Below are 24,264 nucleotides of genomic sequence, written 5' to 3'. Positions count from 1 at the left end.
TGCATGCCATACAGTTGGATTGGCTGAATTTTCAAAGCATTATCTGATGTAGCTTCCGCCTTTTGCCTCGTCTTTTGGAAATCTTAAACTACGCGTAGGACTCTCGAGCTAAGCTGTCATGCACAGTTTTATCAGCCTTGTATCTAAACAATCAGGGAGTGACAGAAATATCACCATCAGTTCAGTTAACCAAAAACAAAACAATGCCAAAGGAGCAATGACTCAGTACAAGTTGTGATTCATCAGATGCTGGTATTCTACAAAGGCATCTTGGGATTTCAATAGAACTACCTCAAAGAGACTCATATTTTTTATTTTTCCCATCCCACTAATTAGACTTTTATCTCAGTCCACACCACCCCCAAACCACACTTAACTTACACAACAATGTAGTAATTTACTGCCTGATCGAAAACACCTGCTCCTTGTGTTTTCATCTGCATCTTTTTTTCGTGCACATTTCTTTTTTTTGTACAGTATATGTCAGCATATAACTTTTACACATTTTACTCTTTTCTACAAATTTAGGAAGCTCATGAGAAGAATGACACAGTCATCCAGTTTCGATCTCCGACAGTGAACAGCTCGCTGCACCCGCCCTTTAAAACCTACATCCAGCTTGACAACTGGGTGAAGGAGCTGAAGCCCTTCGACTACCACCTTGACCCCATCTTCAATAATGTGGACAAGAAAATTATCACCGAGGGCAGCATCATCATCGTTACTGTGAGTACTGGCTGCTCGGGCTTCTTATTATGCTGCAGTTAATGTGAAGGGATTAAGCACAATACTGTTATTATCTGACTTGGTGACAAACATGGAAAAGATGCTGAATTTGCAACATATTTTCCTTCTTTAGCTGCTTTAGTTATGGTTAAGTTTGATTGCATGTAGAAATTATGCAAATGGATAACAGACAGCACATTCAATAATTCAGCTCAGTGGTGTGATTATTTTTAGAAATCAAATGAACTGAGACAAATGGAGGATAATAGTTGCAATTATCAAAGTTTTTTTTTCTTCACATGATAAATCTGAAATGTCACGAGATGATTAACAGCAAAAGAAAACATATTCCTGATAATCAACATTGTTTTTTTGTTGTTTTTTTTTGTTTACTTTGAATTACTGGAAAATCTAACATCAAATTTACACATTTTATCTCCAAGCCAGGTGAACATGTTTTCATTGAAAGTTGATATATGTCAAATAATTAAACGTCTGATTAAAACATACAAAATTAAAAACCTAAAGCTATCAACTTTTACTAATAACTGAATGTCCATAGCATAAAGTCATGTAATCTGTTTTTTAATGTGAGAAAGATGATAGAGATATAGAAAACAGGTGAACATTTAAGTTTAAAGATGACCCTCTTTTAAAAGTATTTGTAAGAATATGATGTCATGTTTATTCAAATGTTGTTTTCACTGGTGTATTGAGTCGTAGTTTGGGCAAGTTATGCATTGATCTAAGCAATAATCCAAAATTACTATTTTCCCATCAATGTATAAAATCTTCAAAAAAAGTCTGATGTCTGGCATCTTCATATCCTTGTTTCTTGTGATGCAAACAACATTAGATCATTTTCACATAAGAATACAAAAGATCAGCAATTACTGTAGACTCATTAAAATAACCTTAATCATACAGAGACTATTCTAAGTTTATCAGTTTTCTTGTTTATTTATACTAAAAGTTTTAGGTCAATAAGTAAAGAAAGTCATCTGCAAAAAGAGGTCCAGGTTGATATGGGGTGACTGTGGCCCAGTGGTGGAGTCAGTTGGCTCTCAGACAAAAGGTTGTGGGTTTGATCCCCAGCTCCTGCAGCCACATGTCAATGTGTCTCTGGGAGGACACTTTACCCCAAATAGCTCTTGATGTTGCATCAGTGTAAATGTGACTGGTTAATACTAGCACTTTACATTGAAGACTCGAAAAGCCCTATGCAAGCTCAAGTCCATTTACCATTTACTTTACAATTACTTAGATGTTGGCTCACTCCACCTTTCGTATATTTCAGACTGCATTAGAGTAATTGAAAGCATGTCTGTGGATACAGACGTGTACTGTAGAAATGCACAGAGTAATGGCAGGACTGAAAGATTAATTGGAACTGTGCCCAAAGTGTCTTTTAAATAGAAAATTACTTACGAATGTGCTTACATTGAATATACTCTGAATCTCTTTAATTACTTTCAGCACTCAAAAGTGAACATTGAAGAGAAGTCATAAACATTCGATCCTTTACTAATGAAAAAGCTTATAATTATGTTTGTCATACTCCTCATGTGATGGCTTAACTTGATGGTATATGAATGCAAAAATTATTTCCCATGTCATTTGATGACTTTGAGCATGACAGTGGATTTTCTGTTTCAGGGTCGGGGATTCTCCAAAGCTATGACGGCCAAAGAGGCTCAAGCGTTTGTTGGGGACGTTTCCTGTCTGGTCAACACGCTTCAGGATGACAAGCTATTTCTGGACCCGCCTTCCACCCCACCCAGCGCTCGCTCCAGACGCCATCGCAGAGACACTCGCCCCGAGCTGCTGGACTTAATGGTCAGTTCAGATGAAGACAAATACATAAAACAGGGTTGAAGGAAGCCTTCTGAATCTCTAGTACACATTTTAAGAGATGCAGAAAAAGATCATAATGTATATTTAATCATAAGATGATATATCCTAAGACATACATTTAAAAGATGCACTTCATCCTGTTGATTGTAAAGTTAAAAACGGGTTTTTACTCTTTTTAAATTTTCTTCGTAACAGATGAATACACATTTTTTTTCTCCCGCTAATGAATTGTTTGATAGTTTCTGTCCAGCCGCTGCAAATATTTTTTTTTGAATAAATTCAAATTATTATAATTTGTTATTGATTTTTTTGTTGGTCCACTAATATTTCAGTCTGTGTGCATACTCCTGTAGAGTTAAGTCAGAAAAAAGCATCAGTTTCTTTCATTTCTGCTGAAGGCTTTTCACCCAATGATCTCAATTTGTTACAATATCTGTTCAGTGAAAGGAGCAGTATGCTCGTCTGAAATGTGTTTAAGTTGATTCTCACTGTTTTCTAAAGGGCAGTACTTGAATAAATAAACTTACTTACATTCCACACAGTGGACACACACATACACACTTAAAAAGGAGAGTGTGCTTGAATCATAAAACTGAACTATGCCTCTCTAAAGGCGTGACTATTGTACATCTTGAGATCTCGTGTTTTTTTACAGTGCAACAGTTTTCATGTTGCTACCAGCCTGTGTAATTACATTTAATAATAGCTGAGCCACAACTGTGATGAGTACTGTAACCTCTCCTCTGGGTAGTTCCTCAGTGTAAGCTATTGTTTTACTTCTGTGTCTGTGCGCTGCATGATAAAGTGACGCAGCTGGACTATCAATAGTAGAGAATAACTCCACAGAAAAAGATTGATTATGAAGTATTTAACTCTATACATGTATTCATTTTGTACAGTTAATATGGGAACACCAACCTATAAATCCCCCACACACCTTAAAAACTCTGAAAGCTCCTGACGCCGCTTTGGAAGAACTGTGGGCTATTATGTTGATCCTCCTCCCTCCCTGTTTCCTCTTTACCATTTACTCCTGTCAGTATGAATATGTGGCTTAAGAGAAGAACTCATGATGATTATAAGGTTCTTTCTCTGCGTTTATTCACAGATCAAGTTTGGGAAAGGGGAGTGGCTGATCGGCTCAGTGCAGTATGAGAAGAAGAATGATTTGCCGCTCTACATCATCATCCCAGCTGTCATTGTGCCCATGCTGCTCATCATCGCCGTCTCTGTCTACTGCTACAGGTAAGTTAAGAGTTATTTAGGTTTAATGCCACAGATGCCCTCGTTTTAAAGTGTTGTACGAAGCTTTATTACCCAAACTTCTTCGGTCCTTGAATTTAATGCCACATTTCTCCATTTATATCTTTATATTTCATAGTTTAATAGCAGTATCGGCTATTTCTGTGTGCTCTTCATCATAAAATGTCACCGATCTGAATAAATAAAAAGCTATATTTTTTGCCTGAAGTTCCCTTGACCTTTTAGGTTAGTCAGCCTTTAAGTTTAGAAATAATCTTTTTTTTTGTCTTTTTCATCTTAAGGTCCCTCAATATTTGTGGATTTAATATAAAAAGTAATTGGGCAAACAATTTAGATTTTCTTTTTTTTTTTATTATTTAATTTTTTTATGATGTTATGTTTTGTTCTCTAATCAGATGTAAAGTCTCCCAGTCTGACATCTAATGAACAAACTGTAGTAGGGTCAAACTGTTTTGTTACCTCATACCAAAGATTTGGTTTAATGAAGCAATGCCCAAAAGACAAGTAAAAAAGAACATTGTGTAACAAAAACAATTTGCCTTTCCTATTTTTCATACACCTTGACACCCATCAGATTCATCTTGGGACTCCGGGATTTGTTTACTGGTGATAAATACTTTAAAAACCTCTTTTTTTTGGTAATGTTTATTTACACCAGCAGCAATAAAGGTTCAATTCCCAAATTTGAAACACAACTCTTTACACAGCACTGCGTTTATGTTGTTAGAGGGTTTTTTTTAATGGATCACTTACAGCCTGTCCTTCTTATTTTCACTGCTTATTTATCACATAAGTTAATATTATTCATCACTTCAGGTTCTCAATAAAAAAAATAAAACAAGTTTTTCTTCCAGTTGATGTATCAGTCATAGATGGGTATCTGTAAGTTCAACGTGCTAATGTTCTGCTGAATATTTATAAAAAGCCCATATCAGGAACAACAACTGCACTGGAGTTGAGTAAGACCAGTAACAACAGGATGCTTTTGTTAAACAGAAAACACTGCAGGTTAACTGACCTGAACCAGAGCATGTAGTCTTTGTATCATGTCTGGAGTCTCAATACTGTTCAAAGTGTTCATTTTCACTTTTACAAACGTCACTGTCGTGTTTGTTTCTGCTGAATCTGTTCAGGAGAAAAAGTCAACAGGCTGAGCGGGAATATGAGAAAGTGAAACACCAGCTGGAGAATCTGGAGGAGAGTGTACGAGACCGCTGCAAGAAAGAATTCACAGGTACAGACAGTGCAGCTGTGCAGAAGCTCTGCAATAACAGTATGCCCCTCAAATGATCCATGTTTCTAAGAAGTTATAAAGTAATGACATGCTTCGTAGCTCTGATTACATTTCTTTGATGTATTGCACAGCAGTGAATTGAATGAATTCTCCTGCTTAACGTCACGTTATCATCATTATTATGAGGAGCAGTTTTCCAGCAGCAGTAATAGAAAACAATCTTTTACAGCTGAAATAATTTTCCTCTGCCACACTTTCACTTTCTCACAGTCTAATGATTGAAGCAGACGAGCAGCAAACAAATGACACAAATCTGCGTATTAAATACAAATGAGGTTTTATTTTCTTCATTTCCATTTGGCAGACTTGATGATCGAGATGGAGGACCACACCAATGAACTCAGTGAGGGGAGAATCCCGTTCCTGGACTACAAAACCTACACAGACCGTGTCTTCTTCCTGCCCTCTAAGGACGGTGCCAATGACGTGATGATCACAGGAAAGCTTAACATCCCCGAGGCTCGCCGTCCAATAGTGAATCAAGCGCTCAACCAGTTCTCCAACCTCCTGAACTCCAAGACCTTCCTCATCAATGTAATTACACTGAACATGGACATTACTCATGAAGGTCACAAATGTCTGCATCCACACTGTTTAAACAGCAATGTACAAGTGGGCATACGAGGATAAAGGCTCTTAAAATGTCGGTCGGAAATATCAAAGCAACTCAACAGCTGATTGCCAGCAAATTTATACAGACACTCATGTTCGTTATTTGATGTAGACGATTCTTGTCTGTGTCCTGATCATTCATTTTGACTCCACTGACAGGTTGCCTCGAAATTAAATAGTGGAATGGGTTGAATGCCATAAAATGTGCTGAGGACAATGATTACCCCCAACTGGATGTTTGAAGATGATGTTTAATGTTCCAGACACCCGCACTGTTGTCATTTCAACACTTGCTAGCTTACAGCCTTTTTAAAGTTGTCACTTTTTTATAACATACAACAAAATGTAAACATCTCTTCGTGCTTGTGTTAACCCCAGAGCTTATTTTAGGCTAAATTCTATCTTAATTCCTGGTTATAGAACTTGTTTCTTTGGCGCCATATGTTAGCTTGCACACACATCATGGCTAAACATCAAGATGTTAGCATGTAGCTTAAAACACTGCACTGCCAGCTCACATTTAGCATGACTATAGAGATTTTTTTTTCTGTAATAGGCAAAGATTTCTTGAAACATTTTGTTGATCAGTCTTATTTCTATCTAGACGAACTGTCAAAAAAAAAAATCTCTCTCGTCAGGAGTTAAACTCAGAAATCCAAAATACATTTGTTGTGTTGTTTCCTAACACATTTTATTGGCCTTGTTCATCATCGTGAAGAGGCATGCCTCTCTCGGTGTTTTAACAGGGTTATATCAAGCTGTGGCTTCACAGGTAATCATTTAAAAAGACAGACTAAAAAGACAAGAATATACAGTAACAAACCACTTGTATTGCAGCAAGTAAGGTAAATATAAATAAAACAACAGTACTAATGGGGATTTACTTTCCAAAACACAAATGATGCATTCTCCCCTAAATCTGAAGACACAGTCATTATAGCCTACTGAGAGGTCCTTTATATTTAATCTGAGCTCATGCTCTCCTCTTCTGATGTAAGGAGTTTTTTTATCCTGTAGTTATTGAAGTACAGTGTTGGAAGTGAGAAGTAGAAAACAGTGGAAGGAAATGTGTGAAGATTCCTAATAATCCAATCTTGCTGGCACAGGAGAAGCCTCTGAGGTGTTAACTACATGTGTGCATGATTCGTCTTCCTCAAATTAGTATCTTTATTAAGCCAAAGCATTTTACTGGACTGAATTGAATTTAACTTAAAAAATTATTGTTTTCACTGGCATTAGGCTTTTGATTACATAAAAGGGAAACATCTGATATTTGCTTGTGTGTGTGAAAGCTTTGCCAGGATAGTTTATGTAGCTCTTTATCTGCCTTTTCTTCAATGTGTTTTTTTTTAATAGTTCATCCGCACCCTGGAGCGCAGTCATGACTTCAACGCAAGGGCCAAGGTGTACTTTGCCTCCCTGCTGACGGTGGCTTTGCACGGGAAGCTTGAATACTATACCGACATTATGAGAACACTGCTGCTGGAGCTGATGGAGGAATATGTCCACAGCAAGAACCCTAAACTCATGCTGCGCAGGTGAGAAAGGAGCAGCTGAGTGCTGCTGTTCAGTAGATAATTGTGCAGTCAGACATAATCACTAAACACCCATGCTTTATTTGGTATCTGAGAAGTTCTGTTCTGCAAGATATCCTGGAGTACTGGATCACTTGGATGTTTTTTTAGTCATACCAGTAGGGTATTTTTTAAAGGGTAAAATATGGTTGTTGGTTTGATCAACCTCTTAGGTTTATACCAAAAAAAGACTTTTCTACCACCATGAATTTATAAAAAGATGGACAGCAGAACAGCTCCCAAAAATGAAGCCAAAACAGTCAGAGTTCCATTTACTGTCTGGTTGCAGTATGGACCAGAAGCACTGCCTCCTCCATGTTAACAGATGGGACATGGTTCAAAATATAAAATCAAAATACATGTCAAACATTTCCTTATAAGATGACGTATTCATTTGGAGACATTGTTTTTCCCTGAAGGTAGACTGTATTTAATTTCATGACCCCTGAATAGTTAAATTATATATTAAAATATACATATTGGATGTAATGCCATGTCCTTTTAACGATCAATAATTTTCAAAGTAGTTACTCCACTTTGCTGGGTCTAAACACGCAAACATGACATTAACATGTGCAACAATACAAAATACAAAACCTAAAAAATGATGACAATAATTTCAATCAGCATTTGTTAAAGTACAAACAACCACAACAGATGACTGAATTGCTCTCATTATATCTAGACAATCAGCAAACATTTGAAAGGCACAAAAGGACAATTGTATTACTCATAACACGGGGTTGATGTAGAGTATCAAAACAATGATATAACATAGAGATGACCAGAACCTTAAAACTGTTGGACAATTTATGGAACTGAACATTCTGAAGTATCACTTAAAACCTCGCTTTACGGTACCTTCGATCATTCAATGCATCCTCACATAGACAGTTTCCTCCATCACTACCAAAATTCACACCTTATTGAGCTTTTTTTTGTGTCTTTAGCCTTAATTAGCCATATCTGGCATTGCCATTGTAAGCCTTTGATCATATTGATGGTAACAAAGCTTTACATCCTCATAAGGTGCTTACAGCGCTGCAGGCTGTCATGTTTGGTATCATTTACTCTGAGATCATAAGTTGTCCTTATTTCTGAGCTCCATGATGACAATCAATGCATATCTAAACCCTGGCAGCACTATTATGAATCATTCTTAGAGGACTGGGAATCACTTCAAGATGCAGAGGACTGTTTCATTCTCTTGTCACGTTTTCTGTTAAATTTTGCTCTGACTACTGTCGTCCACTGTGAAGAGCCAGACTGCCGCTTGATCTATTCCAGGCCTCATCCTTCTGCTTCTCCTTCTGCTTCTCTTTCCCTTCTTGGATTCCACTCACCATGTTCGGAAAGATTCTTCTGTTGTTGTCTTCCTGAAGCAGCTTTTTCATCTCCTTTCACTAGCTGTTATCAATGAGGCAAATGCTAATATGTACTTTCTGTCCACAGTGTTTTAATTGCACTGAATACATATGTCACATTGTAAGCTTTCTACATATTGATTTATAGCAGAGATATTTTTCAGTGGACATCTCCAATGAAAACAGATGTTTACTGAAGTATCTAACAGACTTATTTAAAAAAAATCCAGCTTTTTTCAGCCACACTGTATCTCCTGATGTGCTTCGGTCAATATCAAACCCGCGCCAACTTTCAATTTATTATCAATCTTTTCACACACAGTAAGGATCAATGTTTGTTCTGACTTTTGTATTTAGAGCTTGGAAGGAACATAAGAATAGTTTTATTCATTTAGCTCACTTTTCTTTTTAAGCTTCTGTGCAGAGTTTGTAAAAGCCTGAAACTACTCCCTCGGCAGGTTTCAGATAGTGACAGTTATTTTCCGTTTTAATTATTAATTAATTACAACAAAAGACTTACACAAATACAGGACAAAATAGGCAAAGGGATAACAGTTACAGATTTGTCCACAGGTGGCGTCAAAATAAACACAATCCACACAAAAGTTCCTCACAGGAGCTTTAAAGTCAGAATCTTTAATGTCTGTTCTAGTTTCTGGTTTCTTTCTACAACATAATGTCTTGTTTTCCAGTGTGTCCAGTGTCCAGCCTTTTATTTATGCAAGACACAATAATCAGATATATCAGTATATATTATTACTAAGATGAACACTCACATTCAAACATTCAGCAGGCTACATTGATTGAAGTAAATAGCATTTACAAAAGAATTACCAATTTTAGCTGTCCATGTTGATTTTCCTTTCCGCCACTGTTATAATAACGTCAAGGTCAAATCATTCACAATCCCATCCCCTCCTCTAGCAGCAGGACCGACTTGTATGAGAGTACAGTCAGTGGCTCATCAGGGTTAGGAGGGAGTTCTGTGATCTAAACTGTCTGCTGTGCCTCAGCACGCCTTGACTGGCTGTTATGCAAGTACACATCTTAATTATCCCCCAGTGGAGAGCCTCATTATGTTGATTAGGCCATTGTGCCAACGCAGGCCCTCTTATACACAAGATATCTAATTAGGCATGCTAGCTGCTAACAACAGGCCCCCCCACCAGTGGATATCTGACATTAAGATAAGCGATCAGTCAAGTGACCACTGACATGAGTTTTGAATTAAGATATCTTAATTGACAATGTCAAGCTGATTTTCACTTGTTGACATTTTCTAGATGTCTTAACATTGTAGTTTGTAAAAAATATGAGGATGCAATGATACCATGATAAGTATTACTTTGCATTCCACTGGCACTTAAATATGTAATAGTAAAAACATAAAGAATGGTACAGAGTATGTAAAAACTTGTGCTAAACCTCAGATCAGGTTACATGAAACAGCCGAGTCTTGATATTTTTTGAAAGTTAGACGCAAGTTACTGATTGAATTTAACACTTTTTTCCCCCTGGCATGCTGTATCTAATGTTATGTATGTACAATATTTAACAATGCACAATCTATCGCTATCTAAATAAATAACACTTTAAAAAAATCTGTGTTTTTCCAGATCAGAGACGGTGGTAGAAAGGATGCTGTGTAACTGGATGTCAATCTGCCTTTACCAATTTCTGAAGGTAACATTGCGGGTCACTAACGATGTAAATACTGTGTATATCTATTCAAAGGGAAAACCTAATAGGTGTTTTTTAGGCAGACTAGGTAACTCAGTTGTCTTTCATATTTGATGTTAGATTTTACAGACTAAGTGCAGAGATACCTGTTTTTCGTTAGTTTGTGCTCAGTATTGATAATATGCTTTTTTTCCCCTTTTAACTGCTAATCACAACAATTAGCTTTCGACAACATCCGAGACAACTTCTAAACTGCCTTCTGTGCCTCTCTGTGTGTTTGTGTGTTCCAGGACTCTGCAGGCGAGCCCTTGTACAAACTGTTCCGAGCCATCAAGCACCAGATCGAGAAAGGGCCTGTGGACGCCAGAGTGAAGAAAGCCAAGTACACCCTCAACGACACAGGCTTGTTGGGTGACGATGTCGAGTACTCTGTCCTGGTGAGATGGACAAACACGCACACACATGCAAACAAACAATCAGGCCCCACACACACATACAAAGTCACAAACTCAGTCTCACAAAAAATAAACTGCACATGTTGCTTTGAAATTGCATGGTGTTTTGTGCCTGGTGAGCAAACATGCATGCACACACACACACACACACACACACACACACACACACACACACTCACACACACACAGTACAGTTGCCATGGTAACCACCAAAAACCCCACAGGCGACTGCCCGTTTCTCTGTGACATCCATTTTCAGTGTCAACGTTCACGGCTCAAAAAAAATATAACCACAAAGGTTTCATATTCCAATGTCGCAGTGAAATACAACGCTTGGATAAAAAGTCCTATAAGTTATCACAACTAAAGAGTACAAGCCATCTCCACCTTCCCCCGCCTGCAGCATCTCAGTATATCCATTTGGGCAGCTTTCGGGCTTCAGGAAAAAGCCTGTATTGGTCTCCCTTTTTATGTCGTGTTTCAATAATGGATGCTAATGTGAACACAGCTGTTTTCTGTTAAAGTCAGCACAAATAAAAAGGCCCATGGGTAATGGCATTGTCGAGGACAATTATCAAATTAGCCTGAATTACACGTTTCCCGCCGTGATGGATCGCCTTATGTGATTGAATTACAGAGGGAGAAATAAACTCAATGAGCTTGATTTCACAGGCCGACGCTGGGTTTCCTTTTGGCTTTATTTCACAGCGTGTTCTTCCCACATTGAAAATAGACTGGCTTAAGAGTTTTTATTTTTCGATTGGATTTTCTACAAGGAGTGGTCATTTAGTTATTTCTTACAGAGTGACTGACTGTGGGAAGGTAGGTGGGTCAGAGTTTGCTCCTGCTGTGCCTTGGTCATTAGCTGACCATGGTGACAGAAGTCCTCTCAGGTGTGTGTGTTGTGTTGTGTTGTGTGTGTGTGTGTGTGTGTGTATATGTGTGCAGACAGAGCCCTGGTTGCCTTGACGACAACATCCAGACGTAGAGGACTAGGGTTGTGTGGGTTTGCTTTTTGTGGGTGGGTGGTTGGGTACCCTGGCCATGTTTGAATATTTCTGCATATTTTTTATTTGTGTGCGTAGGTGCACATTTTCTGCATACACTGTTACCGAATTAGCTTATTCTGAGGTTTTCTGTTTGTGTTGTTTGTTTCAAGACCCTGCAAGTGCTGGTACAGGGAGAGGGTCCAGACGTGACGCCCGTCAAGGTGCTGAACTGTGACACAATCTCCCAGGTGAAAGAGAAGATCATAGAGCAGGTGTACAGGAACCTGCCCTACTCCCAGAGACCAAAGGTCGACAGCGTCACGCTGGGTGAGTTAATGAAGACTGCCTAAGAGGAGGATGATATGAAGCAGGAACCATCTAATTATCATGAATATTTTAAGAGTAACAAGGAGTGAGGGGGATGTCACTATGTAGGAGAATATCAGTCCCAGCTGAAGGACATTAAGGCATAAATCATGCATTTGTCTTATTAACAAGGTGTTAATGATTTTTTCCTAACATAACACTATTTATTCTATCTTTTTTTGATTTACTTTTGTGGAATAATAAAAAAAAAATAAGGCTTCACTTCTGTTAGCACTTTGTTCAGTATCAGCAAAATGAGAAATGACTTCTTCCCTAAACAAAGTTTCACTTGCTTCTGTAGTCAGAAACCTCAGGGACTGACTTGAAAGGCAAAAGCTCTGTGGACGTTTTTCAACATCAAAGCCATTTTATTATTCCCACGCATGCTGTAGATTTCATTGCTTTATACATTTTAGATAAGCAGAGATTTGGCTTCTTTCATGGTGAATCAGAGATATAACCCCTTTTTATTTGGTGGTAAATGAATCATGTATCCCACATGGTGTTGAGCTCAGGTTGGCTGCTGTGTTGGATTTTTTCCAGAATTGAAAATGCTCAGCTGCAAATGACTGTTAAGCATAGGATTTTAATTATTCAGAAAATACAGATCTTAACACTTCTTCATGTGAAATTAATTCAAGTGTGTCACTCAATCCCGAGAGAGAGAGTGACTTTGAATGAGGGAGAGAGAGAGAGAGAGAGTGACAGTTTATTTAGGAAAACATGAATGTGCTGTAACCTCAGGGTAGCAGTGACCCATGGTGAAATAAATGCAATCCGTATCAAAATATAAGCTCACACTGAAGCATAATGACAATTTTGCAAACCTTGCAGCCCACCCCAAACTAGCAAAAAAGATTTTTTTGATAATTGATTTCTTCTGCCTTCACCACAGAGTGGCGTCCAGGCTCAACAGGGCAGATTTTGTCAGATCTGGACTTGACCTCCCAGAAAGAGGGCAGGTGGAAACGCATCAACACGCTGGCACATTACAATGTAAGTACTGATGAAAATTAATTTGAAAAACAAACGTATCAAAAGTGTCTAAAATAAGCTTGTGATGTAAGGAGGCAGCGGGTAATTAGATCTGAATGTGGGTGTGTGGATGTGAAGAGGGTTGCCTTTTTTTCACATCTTTTCATTCGGAGACTGAGCTGTACATCATGTGTCATAGTGTTGTTTATGAAACATATATATATATATATATGAACTGTTTCATAAGTCAGCAGATAGCATACAATTACTATTGGTTAATTAATTCTGTTTTAAAGAGTAGTAATAGCCTCATGAAACGCTTGGTCCGAGCCCCCCTTGTTGAAAAAATTGTCTTGTGACATTAAAAAACAAGATGTCACTGATCCAAGCCCATTGGCTCGTTGTAGCAAGCACAATCTCCCCTTGGACCGTAGCAATCCCAATAATGGTAAAAGGGGCAGGACATATTCCAGAACAAAGCCGATAGACTGATCAATTACGAGAGAGCAGATCGGCCGACCGATGAGTGTTAGAAATACAGAGGGATCCTGCATGAAAAGGGCAGTACATGAAAACAGACACTTTTTTGTGAACATTAGCAATTGTGGCGGCCTTTAATAGACACATGAATTACATATATGAACTCCAAAGAGGACATAGTATGGGATCTTTAAAATAAATGTAGGCTAATTCAAAGATAGGGAACATTTCACAGGAATTAATGGATTTTACCATAAATGAATATGATTAAGATACAGTTCACAAAAATTAAAAGTACAACTGTATGTATTCTTAAATCAGACATCAAAGAATTCACTTTACAGGCTCTTTCCTTTACTTTTTGCCTTTGTCAGTTTGGCAACATGCCTGCAGTTTTTAATTTCTGGCAGGCATTTGAAAGCGTCTGGTTTTGGCTGCTGTCAGCTCTCAATAGCGACAACACACTAAATCTTCTTGGCACTGTATTGATCGTCGGAAAATAAAGGTCATTCACAAATATCCCCTCCTCGTCCTGCTTTTCAGCCACTTAAATCCCCCTTTCTTTAAGGTTCTTCTCTTCCATTCACGCCACTTACCATTGTCCTGCAGTTGTTCCAATCTCGCAGTCTCACTTTCATAGATCCATCGGCTGTGTTGGAGTAGCGCTAATCACAGGTTTTGTAGGGTCAATAAAGGGTGGACTTAGGAGAAAATAGCCTCTAAATACCCCTTTAAAGACCCCAATGTTGCTGTCCATTCAAACGTATTGATTATACATTAGTTCTTTGGGACCTAAAGAGACTGCTGACCCCATTTTCAGCACCTTTCAAATTCAATGTGTGAAGTCGGTCTGTATAGTTATGAGTCTTCTATCTGACAATAGACTGTTATCTTTGTTACAGGTGCGAGATAACGCCACTTTAGTGCTGTCCAAAGTCTTTCACACTCAGCAGAACTACGACCAGAATCAGGAAAACCACGAAGAGCGTAAGTGTCTCTAAAACCACACAAAATGTACAGATGAACACACACTTGTTGAACCCAGACAAGTATACATCAGAGTTCTACTTGTTAATTTAATGCTGGCCTCTTGTTTCTTTTCCCCAGGGCTTTCAACAACATCCCCTCTGTCATTTACAATGCTAATACATGCTGTTTTATGTATAGCTCACTTAGATTATGCTGAAATAATATGCTCTTTTATCTTCTGCGTTTTCATGTGCATATCTGAGTAGTTTATTGTTTCACGCGTCTACTTGGATATTCTCTCTGCATTCAAATTTAGTTGACAAACGCTCTCCCTATTTTGATCATCAGAATATGTTGTGTGAGGATGTTCATGAATAAAAAAGGAGGATAATTATTCAGAGAAAATTTTCAAAGCCTTGTTTCTCTCCTCCTCCGACAGGAAATGCTTTGTTGGAAGACGACAAGGTTTTTCATTTGGTGAGGCCGGCGGACGAGCTGGATGAGATCAAATCTAAAAGAGGGAGCATAAAGGACAAGTCAATGACCAAAGCCATTACAGAGATTTATCTAACACGACTCCTTTCTGTAAAGGTACAAAGACAGAATCATTGAATCAATCAGACATTTCTAAAGTAGTTATCCAATTTAACTGTCTCCTGCAAATAGTAATTACACTTTTATTGATTTTTTTATTGATTTTTTCACTTAAAAAGTGAACTGACTGATGGCTTCTACGTTTGAATAGTGCAAATCAGATGCTAAAATAGTCACAGGAAAGCCTAAATGTCTTCACTGACATTATGTGCAAATAGTTATGTCTCCAGGCAGTGATATTTCTGTCTCTGCCCTGTCTCACATTATTCGTGGCCATTTTCAGGGAACACTGCAGCAGTTTGTGGATGACTTCTTCCGCAGCGTGCTGTGCTCGGGGGCAGTAGTGCCACCGGCTGTCAAGTATTTCTTTGACTTCCTCGATGAGCAAGCGCTGAAACACAACAATGTGGATGAAGAGACCATCCATATCTGGAAGACTAACAGGTAAAAATTCTACATGTATAAAAAAAAAAGAATCATTGTTTGTTTGTTAGAGGTACATTTTTAGATTCTCAAACAATAAGTTGAAGTAAGTGTCGCCTTTTGTTTGCCAAAAAACAAATTGAACAGAGTACTCAAAAACTTGCATTGAAGATCTTTGTATCGGAAAGGTGTTAATGTTTTAACTTAGGGACAAGTAAAAAAAAACCAACCACAACATAAACTGTATATGATCTACACATGATCCAAACTTCCTGCAGGATGTCTGCAATTTTGCTAACTGCTTACTTTTTTAAAAACTTTATTTTCATAAAAAATTAATTCTCCTAGAATATTCTTTCTCTTCCGTTTTGTCTTTGGATTAATACATTTTTTTACTCCTTTGGGGAGTTTGCCTGTAACAGTTATTAAAATGAAGCTATCTGAGAATTTAGAGAGAAAATCTGTCTTTTGGGGGGAACTGTACTGACTATACTTTATACGTTTATCAAGTGTTTTTTCTGTCCGATGAAAAAAAAAACATGTACAATATTACCATTGACAAGTTTGAAATAGCATCATGACACAAGTGCACCAATTCGGTAAATTTCCACCAATAATTGTAAACCTTTAGAAACCAACACTGACTGTCTGAGTCTAAATGAGTCAATAAATCCAGCTACAGACGTACAGTTACTCTTTAAAAGTAAGACTTCCTTATCCAAGAAACAGGGGAATGCAAATTCACATTTTCAGCTCACTTTGCAATCACAATTTCCCCCTTCTCCCATGTGACATTTAAGTACATAAATTAGTGTCACATCGGCTAAGGCTGGAGCATACAAGACGACGTGTTGCATGTAGATGCCGGTGATTGACGTTAGGCTGGCGAGAGAGCAGCCACACAAGGACAGGAGATGAGCGATTTAATTAGTTACTACACACCACACCACATTCTGCATCCACCCGTTCTGTTTATCAAATCAACTGAGGGCCATGTATTAAATATGAATGTGTGTAAGAGGCACAACAAACATGGTAATTATGTCCCAAGCTAATTTATTCTGTGATTATAGCAACATTGCTATTTTTATGCTTCTATTGTGTTCTCACTGCAGCCTCCCCCTGAGATATTGCCAAACCAGTCTGAATTTTACACGGTGTGCGTTCCATGTCTCAGATGGCGGGGCTTTCGATCACGGAGGGGAAGTTTTTGTTTCGGGGTACTTCAGTGTTTTCCTTTTTAATTCTTCAGCTGACATGAGGTTTGAAAGATGCGTGCAGAGCATGTTTTTTGCTGCTCAGAAGGGAAATTAGCTCGGGTACTCAAGCGTTACCCTAAGTAATCGGTGTGCTGGGTTGTTAGGCTGCACAGGAACATTAAAGGTCAAGGTTTTGGTGAAACAGCTGCGATCATTATGTGTTTGGGAAGACAGACTTCATTGACTGAAACTCTCTGGTGATCCCGGCTGTTGAAAGAAAAAAATGGAAATTATTTCATTTTTTATTTTCTCAGCAGTGATTCATCGAGGGGTCAGTATTATATGAAATAGTCATATTCAGCGACAATTGGGGGTATTGTTCTGAACAAACTGACACCTTTACTGTAGAAGAAAGGCTTTTCTCCTTCCCTGTTATTATCTTCTTCTGCACTCAGTTGCACCTCATTCAAGTACTCTCATGAAAAACCTGCCTGACTCAAATGAATTCAAAGATCTAATGCCGTTGATTAGATTTTCACCCACTGGAAAGCAATAATAAAGATGAAATGTAATAATAGATCTGTGTCTTGCTTTTCTTTTTCTTCCTGGCGCAGCCTCCCCCTCCGATTCTGGGTGAACATCCTCAAGAATCCCCACTTCACCTTCGACGTTCACGTGTCTGAAGTGGTTGATGCCTCGCTCTCTGTCATCGCGCAGACCTTTATGGACGCCTGCACCAAGAGCGAGCACAAACTCAGCCGGGTGAGATGGGGGGGAGGGGGGGGTTGAGATGAAAGAGCAAGAGTGATGATGGGAGAAAATATAGAGAAGATGAGATCAGAGTGCACTACAAAGGATGGAGAAGAGGAATGTCAATAAAGGTCAACCCATCTAAAGTGTCATTGTTTTAACAGTTGTGTCACCTTTTTTGTCTCTAGGACTCTCCAAGTAACAAACTTCTCTATGCAAAGGAGATCTCCACCTATAAGAAGATGGTGGATGAGTAAGTCCTATCAGCAGTTTACTATATTCTTTCGATCTGTTGTTTTTATGTCAGTTCATAATGGCTCTTGTAATAGTTTAGTCAATAATGCTTATGCAATGTAGTGATTATCCCCTTTTCCCTTCTGTGTCTCTCTGTCTGTTTGTTTCTGTGTGTAGTTACTACAAGGGCATCAGGCAGATGGTACCCGTCAGTGACCAGGACATGAACACTCATCTGGCAGAAGTGTCACGGGTGAGCAACACAGCTGTCCTTTTCTGAACCACTGACATCACTCTGCTATAAAAATAAATACATATAAAAAAGATTACTTTTTGGGGGGGATCTGGCGCCTCCTGTGGTCACTTTGAAAACATTAAGGGAAGTTTCAAACTAAGTTTTTTTTTTTTTTTTATAAAACCAAAAAATAACCTGTGTATCTATTTACAGTGAACCACAACAAAGTGGCATTGTTTAATTCTGGAAGTCCATCAATTATCTGCCCTTCTTTTTTTTGTCTTGTGCTACTTTTCTTATTTCATGCTTCACACATAGTTTGTACTTACCAATACAACACCAGGGCACAGTAACAGTGGTTGGTTTCTCTTGGTGTTGCTGGCAACTCATCATCTAACAGCCCACCAAGTTTCTTTGAACCCACCTGTGTCTCTGCACATTTTCAAATGCTGCATGGGAAAAAATCCCAACTTAAAATGCCCAAAATCCCTTTAAAAAGGACAAATCTGCCAAAGATAACATTTAGACTTGGTTGAAAGGTGCAACAGAGACGGATTTAATTTTGACGTGCTTAAAGCATGCGACTTTAACAGGCACTGAAAGGATGAAAAAACCTTTTACCAAGCATCAGATTTGTGTTGTGCCTTAAGGAGACTTGAACCTTCCTAAAATATACGACGACAGAAACACAAACCGAAATGTCCGATTTCATGTTTTACGCATCATTTCTGTTTGGTCTGACTGGAGGCCTAATAACAAATGACAATTAGTCATCTCACTGTACTCTCTTCTTTGACGATGGTGTAATACAATCTGACAGAAGAATTAGCTTCGCTTACTGCTTATCTTGATGAACTAACTCATCTTTTCCAGTAGTAGAATAACTACTATGAATTGATGTAGAAACAAATTCCCCATTTATTTTTGCTTTTCCCTTAAAAACATGGAAAAATGTGTGCCCGACAACATTGGCTGTCATTGTTGGACATTATGGACAGGAACCTAAAACATCTACTTAAAAATAGCCAAGTGAAATGCAAACCACTTGAAGGTGGAAACTGAGACAAATGAATAAACAATTTATGATTTAAAGTGAATAAGCAGCAAACAGTGAGGCTGATATCAGGGAGAAAAAAATCCTGTTTCTCAGGAGGCAGGCCGGTAATGTTTACAAGATATCTAAGATAGCAGGCTGAGTCTGATGCTAATTTAGCCTTTAAAGCAATGCTAAATGTATGTTGAATGACACATGTTCATGTATGTTGCATGTCAGCAGACAAAAAGAGAGTTCTATGGCGTGTAGTATTCCTGACTTAACTGCAGTGTTCACACATCAGCTCATCCCATCTTCATGTAGAGATCTTGTAAAAGGGCTGGCAGTTAAAAGTCTGGGTAAAGAAAGATTTAGTCCGTTTGTGTTCACACATGTAGCTCACCCACAAAACTTAAGGACACTTTCAGGAGTTTTGTGCATGTGTGAATAAATCTAGACTACTAAGTATTTTATCGTGTCTTGTGACTCGTGCAGGTTACGTTTACCACAGCAGAGGTGGAGAAAGAGAGGGGGGATTCAGAGTGTAACTATGTCGAATGGCACTGCTGGAAAAAGACGATAATAATAATATAGAACTGTTGGGGTTTTTTTTTATTTCAGGTAAATGTGGAGGGTTTTGTCTTTAATGTCTGATGTTTAGTTATAATATATTGCCTCTTTGAAATGGTTGTTTTGTTTCCATAGATGTTTTCTCTGCAGCTATTTTATAAACCTCTGAACAAGAAGCATTTGCTCATTTAACTCTTGCACTGTGGCACATTTTCTCTTTAACCTTGAATTTGTTTTTCATGTTATCCAGTCGCACACAGACAAACTGAACACACAAGTGGCTCTCCATCAGCTTTACCAGTACGCCAGCAAATACTATGACGGGGTAAGAGGCCCTTCTCTGACTATCACACCCAAAGGAGGCTATTCCACTGAATGCACTACTGCCCACTATAATATTGCTTTTCCTTTTTTTCCACTCTCTCTTCACTGTTGATATGCCAGAAGAGTGATTGTATGAAATTTTAATTGAAAGCATTTCTGTGGGATGTGAATTGGAAAATTGCTCTGGGAATTGATTTTTAAGCTACCATTGTGTATTGCCACTTGAGGTCAAGAAAAGGAGGATAAACAAAACCTTATGAACAAGTTGGATAAACAAATGGGGCTGTCAGTCTCTAAGTGGGGTTCACAAAACAATAACAGCTTGTATGACATGACTGTTGATGTCAAATGACACCGTCCTCTCCTCCTACTTTGTCCCTTTTTTTTTCTCTTCATCCTGTGCTCATTCTCCGGCTGTCTCTCCGGTCCTTGTTTCCCTGCATTCCTCCTTTGTCCTAAACTGCCCAATCACTCCTGATTTTCTTATTATATCTATCTTCTCCCTCATTTTCTTCCATTAACGCTCTTCTCTCCTTCCATTCCTCCTTTAGATCATTGCATCCCTAGACGAGGATCCAGCTGCCCAGAGTAAACAGCTGACCCTGCGGCTCCAGCAGATAGCAGCCGCCCTGGAAAACAAAGTGACTGATCTCTAACACACCGACTGGAGGGAGGGAGGGAGGGGGGGAGAGATGATAGGATACAGCCAGTGACTACTGGGGCTTATTTCTTCTTCTAGAGAATAAAATGTGGAAATAAGGAAAGGTGAGAAGGGAATCATGTGGGTGTGGATTTTCTGTACTGTGGGGTAACAGGGACTAATGAAATGCGGAAGGAGAGCGTAAAGGGGAAGAAAATGATGGGTTACGCTGTCATAGGTACGCCTTAAAGCTCACTTGCCAAACCTTTAAAGGTCTGCACGCTCACTCATGCTTCACTGAATATTGCTCCCACAATGCAGTGCGTTCGAGACCTCTCTAAGAATTAAGCCCTTCTGTGGAGCACTGGCACAGGAGATAATCAGATGTTCAATTTATTTCTGTGTAGAAAAGGTTTTCAGAGTTGTATTATATATTTTTTTTATCGTGCAGTCTTTATGCGGAAAGCTTTATAAGGAAAAAAAATATTATCTTTTTAAATGGATCACCTTGTGATGCGGATAGTGTTTTTATTAGCCTGTGTGTGCGTAGCTGTCTGTTTGAAGTGCAACTTGTGAAGGTTGTGCGTTACTAAACTTGAGTGTGTGTGAATGTTTCAGAATGTGTGTGCACACACAGGATGCCTACTGTCAGGTGTGAGGGTGAAGGGATGCCTGCTTTCTGTCATTTTAATTCCCCACACTCAGTGACCCACTGGAGCCGCGCTCTCGCCGAGTCTTTTGACAGAGACCAAAGGGTCCTCGCAAGGACACCGGTTAATCTAGCAATGTACAGGCTCATATGCCTGACGGGGCCCCGGAGGGTTCAGAAATGTTTGAGTTAAATTCTTTGCTTTTGACTCGGATTTGCTTCAAGCTGGACTGCCAATTGTGCTTCGGGAAGTCGATAATAGCACAGTCTGTCTCCCTTTATTGTACAGTGCCAATGTACATTCCATTTCAACGAAAGCACAGGAGGACATTTCAAGGTTTTTAAAAAATCATTTCACAGAGAGTCTGTTTCCTGGTAAATTTCCTCTCTATTATTTGTGTCAGCAAGAAGCAATTGTGTTCTGCCATGGAGCCATGACACTCATATTAGCTCTGCAATAATGTCCGAACACCATGACAGTCTCATTAGCTTGTGTATTCACATACAGTAGCAGATCAGCAATATGTTAAAGAGATTTCCAAATTGATTCTTTGTAATTTTAGTGTTCATCATTTTAGTGCCATTTTTTTTTTAAGTATTACCCATGTAATGTTCCAAATAATCATCAAGCATTTTGCCTCTTAAGCTATGAAATAGCCTTTTGCTGATGTAAATACAAGCTGGAGATGCAGTTGGTACTTATATAGTTTTTTTTTTTTTTTAACAAGATTTCTTTCTTCGTCATTGTGGTCAGGTTCAATCATGTACATAATTGTTATTGAAATATTGAGTGTCTGTGTCAGAGCCGAGGTGTCCACAGGGTAGGAATGAGGGTTTCATATTTCTCGGGCCATTAAACCACCGCCACCATGTTCCATCCTAAAATTGTAGGTTTAGCTGTTGACAGATGATTTAATTGTAGTCCCTGTATCTGATCGTGGATGTGTGTAGTTGACGGAGCATAACAAGCTCCGGAGACCCCAGAATGTTAACGATTCCTGCCTTGGCTCCAGAGAGGGTTGCACAGACCTTGATGCCTGCCTGCCTGTCTGCCTGTCGTCTCAGCGTGGCACCCTGGCATCCCGACCAACAGCACTTGGCACTGCCCACTCAGCGCAGTGTAGAGTGGCACTCTGTATAATGGAATCAGCAGGGGAGGCTTTTGATCTTAATTGCATGCCGACTGCAGACTCTATCCTTGTCTCCACTGTTGTTTACTGCTGACTTCTCTCTCGCTAACAGAGTTGATGCAAGAAGCTTATTTCAGAGCCTTTCTTTAACCAAAAAAGTGCCTTATTAAATAGGATGATACATATATATATTGTTTCTAAATTATTCTATTGGTAACTAGGTGATTATGATGGCGATAGTGCTATAGACACAGCAATGTATTTGGACTTGTAATATTATGTGTGCTGTCATAAATGCTAGATGCCCTGCTGCAGCCATTTGTGTGCCAATAGGCTGAAGACATTTCAGTATGATTTCTTTAATGGTTGCAGTTTTAATGTGTGCATTTCTTTTGGGCGTCTGTGGTTTGTGCTAAGTAGGACTTTGGTGGCAAAGGCAAAAAGGCCAAAATGAATAAATGTAAAACAGTGGCTAATGTGATTTGGGTTTCCTTTGAAAATGTCTGGCATTCCTAAATTAGTCTGAAATCAAAAGGGTATCTTTATGTAGACTGAATATAGCGCAACATTGTTCCAATGTTCTTTTTTTTGCCCTGTGTTTCTAAGCTATACAACAGTGTGTATGATAAATGACTATCTATACTCGACAAATGACTTTCTTACTGCTGTGCAGTTATTATTTTTATTTCTTGTTTTCCTATACCATATGAATCTTTGTAAAACATGTTGAAATACTGTAATCTAACTGTATAATCCTATGCATTAAGTCCTGGTACAAAAAAAGCAAAAGAGAAAAAAAAACTGTTTGTGCAGTTGTCGAGACTTTTTCCATTTTGAAACTTGTGAATGTGCTGTAACGGTAAAGAAACTGGGACGCTCCATTTCTTAGTTCAGGACCATTAATAAAAGCCAACTTTATCCTCCCCATCCTAGGCAGCTCAGATGATCCTCAATCTTGTACCTGGTCTGGTTTTACTGGATGAACTTAATTTTACAAAGTTTTGTGTGGACGGAGCAGTTACCCACAGGTTTCATCATACACTCCTCCATGAATAAACTCAGAGACATATACGCCCTCCACATCTGCTGTGTTTCTTTCACTTTTAGAATATTGATTAGCCTCAATTGAACACTCACCTCCCATGCATATTGCATGAGTCACAATCACCTTGGAAAGATAGAGTAACACTTGCTACAGGTAGCTAATTTCCTGTTGAAGTGACCGGAATCATTTTCCTTTAAGTCTTCGGTACTTACACAGATCATTACGTTATCTCAGATTGACTGAAGAGCTTACACGCAGGCAGAAGTAATAGGCACATTTATATTATTATTTTTCCCGTTTTTACCAACCAATCACTTTTCGAGGGCCATGAGCATGAAAAGGTGACAGTTTTCTCCAGACATTTGTGCATGTAATGACCCCAAAAGGCTTCCTTGATACACTAGGATCACTTCTCATATGCCGCATTGCCTATGATGGCTAACACTTTTCCCCAAATGCCACGTCAGATTCCTGTCACACGGCTCAGGATGCAGACTAAAAGCAAAGGTCTGGCGCCATGAAACGAGTTGATAACGTAAATAGCTGCGCAGCATATCTGTCATCTGCAGTGAAGGTTGAAAAATTGCTGTGAAAACATTAATTAAGTACTGACGGTGAAGAATTAAACTAGAAAAAAAGAAAGATGAAAGACAAAATTGCCTCATCGGACTGCTTAACAAACCCAGACACAAGGGTGGGGATATCAAAGACGGACCAGAGGCCTGCCAAGGCCGACGTCTCACTGAGCAGATCATTGATGCAGCAACAGATAGAGCAACTTCAAGGGCCGCTACCAAAGCAGGAGTGATTACACTTGATTATCGCCAGCACTGCATC

General features: G+C 38.9%; 1 protein-coding gene across 1 annotated transcript in view; it reads left to right on the top strand.

Annotated features, from left to right (window-relative positions):
• plxnb2b (plexin b2b) overlaps positions 1–23,462 on the top strand; it is a 121,268-nt gene extending 97,806 nt beyond the window's left edge. The window contains exons 20-37 of the mRNA XM_079347077.1: positions 529–726; positions 2,383–2,562; positions 3,689–3,825; positions 4,977–5,077; positions 5,442–5,671; positions 7,106–7,287; positions 10,304–10,370; positions 10,658–10,804; positions 11,982–12,138; positions 13,073–13,173; positions 14,535–14,619; positions 15,041–15,192; positions 15,479–15,639; positions 17,432–17,579; positions 17,756–17,820; positions 17,979–18,054; positions 19,890–19,964; positions 20,515–23,462. Coding sequence (XP_079203203.1) covers positions 529–726; positions 2,383–2,562; positions 3,689–3,825; positions 4,977–5,077; positions 5,442–5,671; positions 7,106–7,287; positions 10,304–10,370; positions 10,658–10,804; positions 11,982–12,138; positions 13,073–13,173; positions 14,535–14,619; positions 15,041–15,192; positions 15,479–15,639; positions 17,432–17,579; positions 17,756–17,820; positions 17,979–18,054; positions 19,890–19,964; positions 20,515–20,619 — 2,367 coding nt within the window. The 3' untranslated portion in view covers positions 20,620–23,462. The remainder of the gene's footprint in view (positions 1–528; positions 727–2,382; positions 2,563–3,688; positions 3,826–4,976; positions 5,078–5,441; positions 5,672–7,105; positions 7,288–10,303; positions 10,371–10,657; positions 10,805–11,981; positions 12,139–13,072; positions 13,174–14,534; positions 14,620–15,040; positions 15,193–15,478; positions 15,640–17,431; positions 17,580–17,755; positions 17,821–17,978; positions 18,055–19,889; positions 19,965–20,514) is intronic.
• Positions 23,463–24,264: the final 802 nt, after the last annotated feature.

The sequence above is a fragment of the Symphodus melops genome (genome assembly GCF_947650265.1).
Source record: "Symphodus melops genome assembly, chromosome: 6".
NCBI classification, from domain to species: Eukaryota; Metazoa; Chordata; class Actinopteri; order Labriformes; family Labridae; genus Symphodus; species Symphodus melops.
Note: the sequence above shows the minus strand (reverse complement) of the source record. Positions and strands in the feature narration are given on the sequence as shown.